Source organism: Macaca nemestrina, chromosome 1 (assembly GCF_043159975.1).
Source record: "Macaca nemestrina isolate mMacNem1 chromosome 1, mMacNem.hap1, whole genome shotgun sequence".
Taxonomy (NCBI): Eukaryota; Metazoa; Chordata; class Mammalia; order Primates; family Cercopithecidae; genus Macaca; species Macaca nemestrina.
In genome coordinates, this window is record NC_092125.1 from 25,037,017 (window position 1) to 25,038,906 (window position 1,890).

Consider the following 1,890-nt stretch of genomic DNA (forward strand, 5'->3'; position numbering starts at 1 on the left):
TCTAGCCCGCTCACAATGTTTCTCCCTTCTCCGCATCAGATCTCTGGACCTCAGGCTGCTGGGACACTGTGAGGCAGTCCTCGAGTAACTCATGGAGCTACAGTGACTATTGCTCTGACATCGTGTGTGCCTCTCTAAGGGCCTCACTGTCTGCCTACGCTACAGCTTGGGGAGCAAGGCACGAGTGCCCTCTTGCCTCAGGCCCTAACCCCACCAAACCAATCAGAGGTTTATTTTTGTTCGTTTGTTTTGTGCCGTTGTCCTAGGTTTCTTGAAAATATTACAGTATTGCAGAAAGATTCAAACAGATCCCTGAGGCATTTTGAAAGTCATGTCACCTGTAGGCTGACTGACCTGCAGGTTGGACAGACTGCCAAATGCTGGAGTCCAAAAGCATTTTCTTAGCATCAGGATCTACTTCAATGATCTCCTGATCCAGGGCTGAGACCTCGGGAACATGATTGTCTCTTTTTTCTCCCTCCTCCTCCTGCAGCTTGATGGAGATACCTCTTACTGCCTCCCTCCGAATCCACTTCATCAGATGCGTGACATAGCCTGCTATCTTGTTGTGGAGCTTCTTGCTGGAGATAATGGTGATCTCCTCACACACGTGCTTGTCCGTGTGGCAGTCGTTGCCCAGGCACGTGTAGTACTTTTCTATGATGACCCGGACTGCCTTCTTCATGGTTTGGGTGTGAACGCGGCCCATGTTGGCGGGTCCTTGGTAAAAGAGGCCCTATCAGAGGTTTCTAACACATTTTCTACACCCCACTGCTGGCATGAAGTCAACGGGGTAGGGGGAGAGGGGTTAGGACTCTGAACATTCTCACAGGGAAGCCCAACAATATCAATATCTTACTTTCCTGCTTTCCTTTCCCAACTCTTGGGTCCCTCCCCTTTTGGAATGTAAAACTATCTCTTACATCAGAGCTACTCAAAGTGCTGGTTGGCAACAAGCTAAGTCTGGTTGGTGTCAGCACGTAAATCACCGTATTGCTTCCTTCATCAAGAAAGTCTTGCTAAAAAAAAAAAACAACAAACCAACAACAACAACAAAAAAAAACAGCAATAGTGCCAACTGAACGAAACAGTGTTCATAGTGATAAAGTTGATTTACATTCTGGAATAGGCTTCTTATCTCAGTAATAAACAGGTCTCAGGAGGTAGCCGAGTTTGTTGTATGTTCCTACCTATTCTGTGGTTTGTGGATAAATTTTATGCCCAGCTTCCTTCCAGCTTCGGCTTTTGATGCTCAAAGCCAGCTTTTGGAATTTAAAAAACCTTTCCACTCTCTGGTACCTTGTCTTTCAAGACTATTGTTTCAGCTCTGAGTTTCAACAACCCCATTCAACAATTCAATTGACTCCTTTGTTCCAGCCTGTATCTGCCCTCGTCCTGAGAATATTTTTTTTTAAATCATTGCTGAGAGACTGGTGAGGAAAAGATAATAATTCTGCCTCTGCGCTGTTCAGCTTTTTAATTGTATTTCCTGTCTCCCTGGCTAGAATGTGGCATAGTTTTTAAGGTTGAGATTTATTTTATAAAGAAGAATTAATTCTCTAAGCATTCAGATTAATCAAAGTTTGCCTAGCTCTTTGTAAAAATGACTTTTTAATTACCAGTCATTTTGAATCTGCTCCCCTCTAACAGCACACACAATGAAAAAGTCACCCAATTAATGTGATGTTTATTAAGAATATGTAATGACATGAATAAATGCTGCTTATAATATGAACTGAAAAAAGTGGGTTACAATGTTGGGTTACAGTGTACATATAACTTTAAAAATACAACAAAAGGTCTAGGACTAGGAAAAACAATAGAAATAAATGCATTTGTTTATATTTTTAATTTATATAATATTCTTTAATAGAAAAAAAATTTTAATTT

At 41.6% G+C, this 1,890-nt stretch overlaps 1 protein-coding gene across 1 annotated transcript; it reads right to left on the minus strand.

Annotated features, from left to right (window-relative positions):
* Nucleotides 1–334: 334 nt before the first annotated feature.
* On the minus strand, nucleotides 335–709 carry LOC105492986 (small ribosomal subunit protein eS17-like). The gene has a single exon (XM_011760384.3). The coding sequence runs from the start codon at nucleotides 707–709 to the stop codon at nucleotides 335–337; it is 375 nt and encodes a 124-aa protein (XP_011758686.2).
* Between the last annotated feature and the right edge of the window lie 1,181 nt (nucleotides 710–1,890).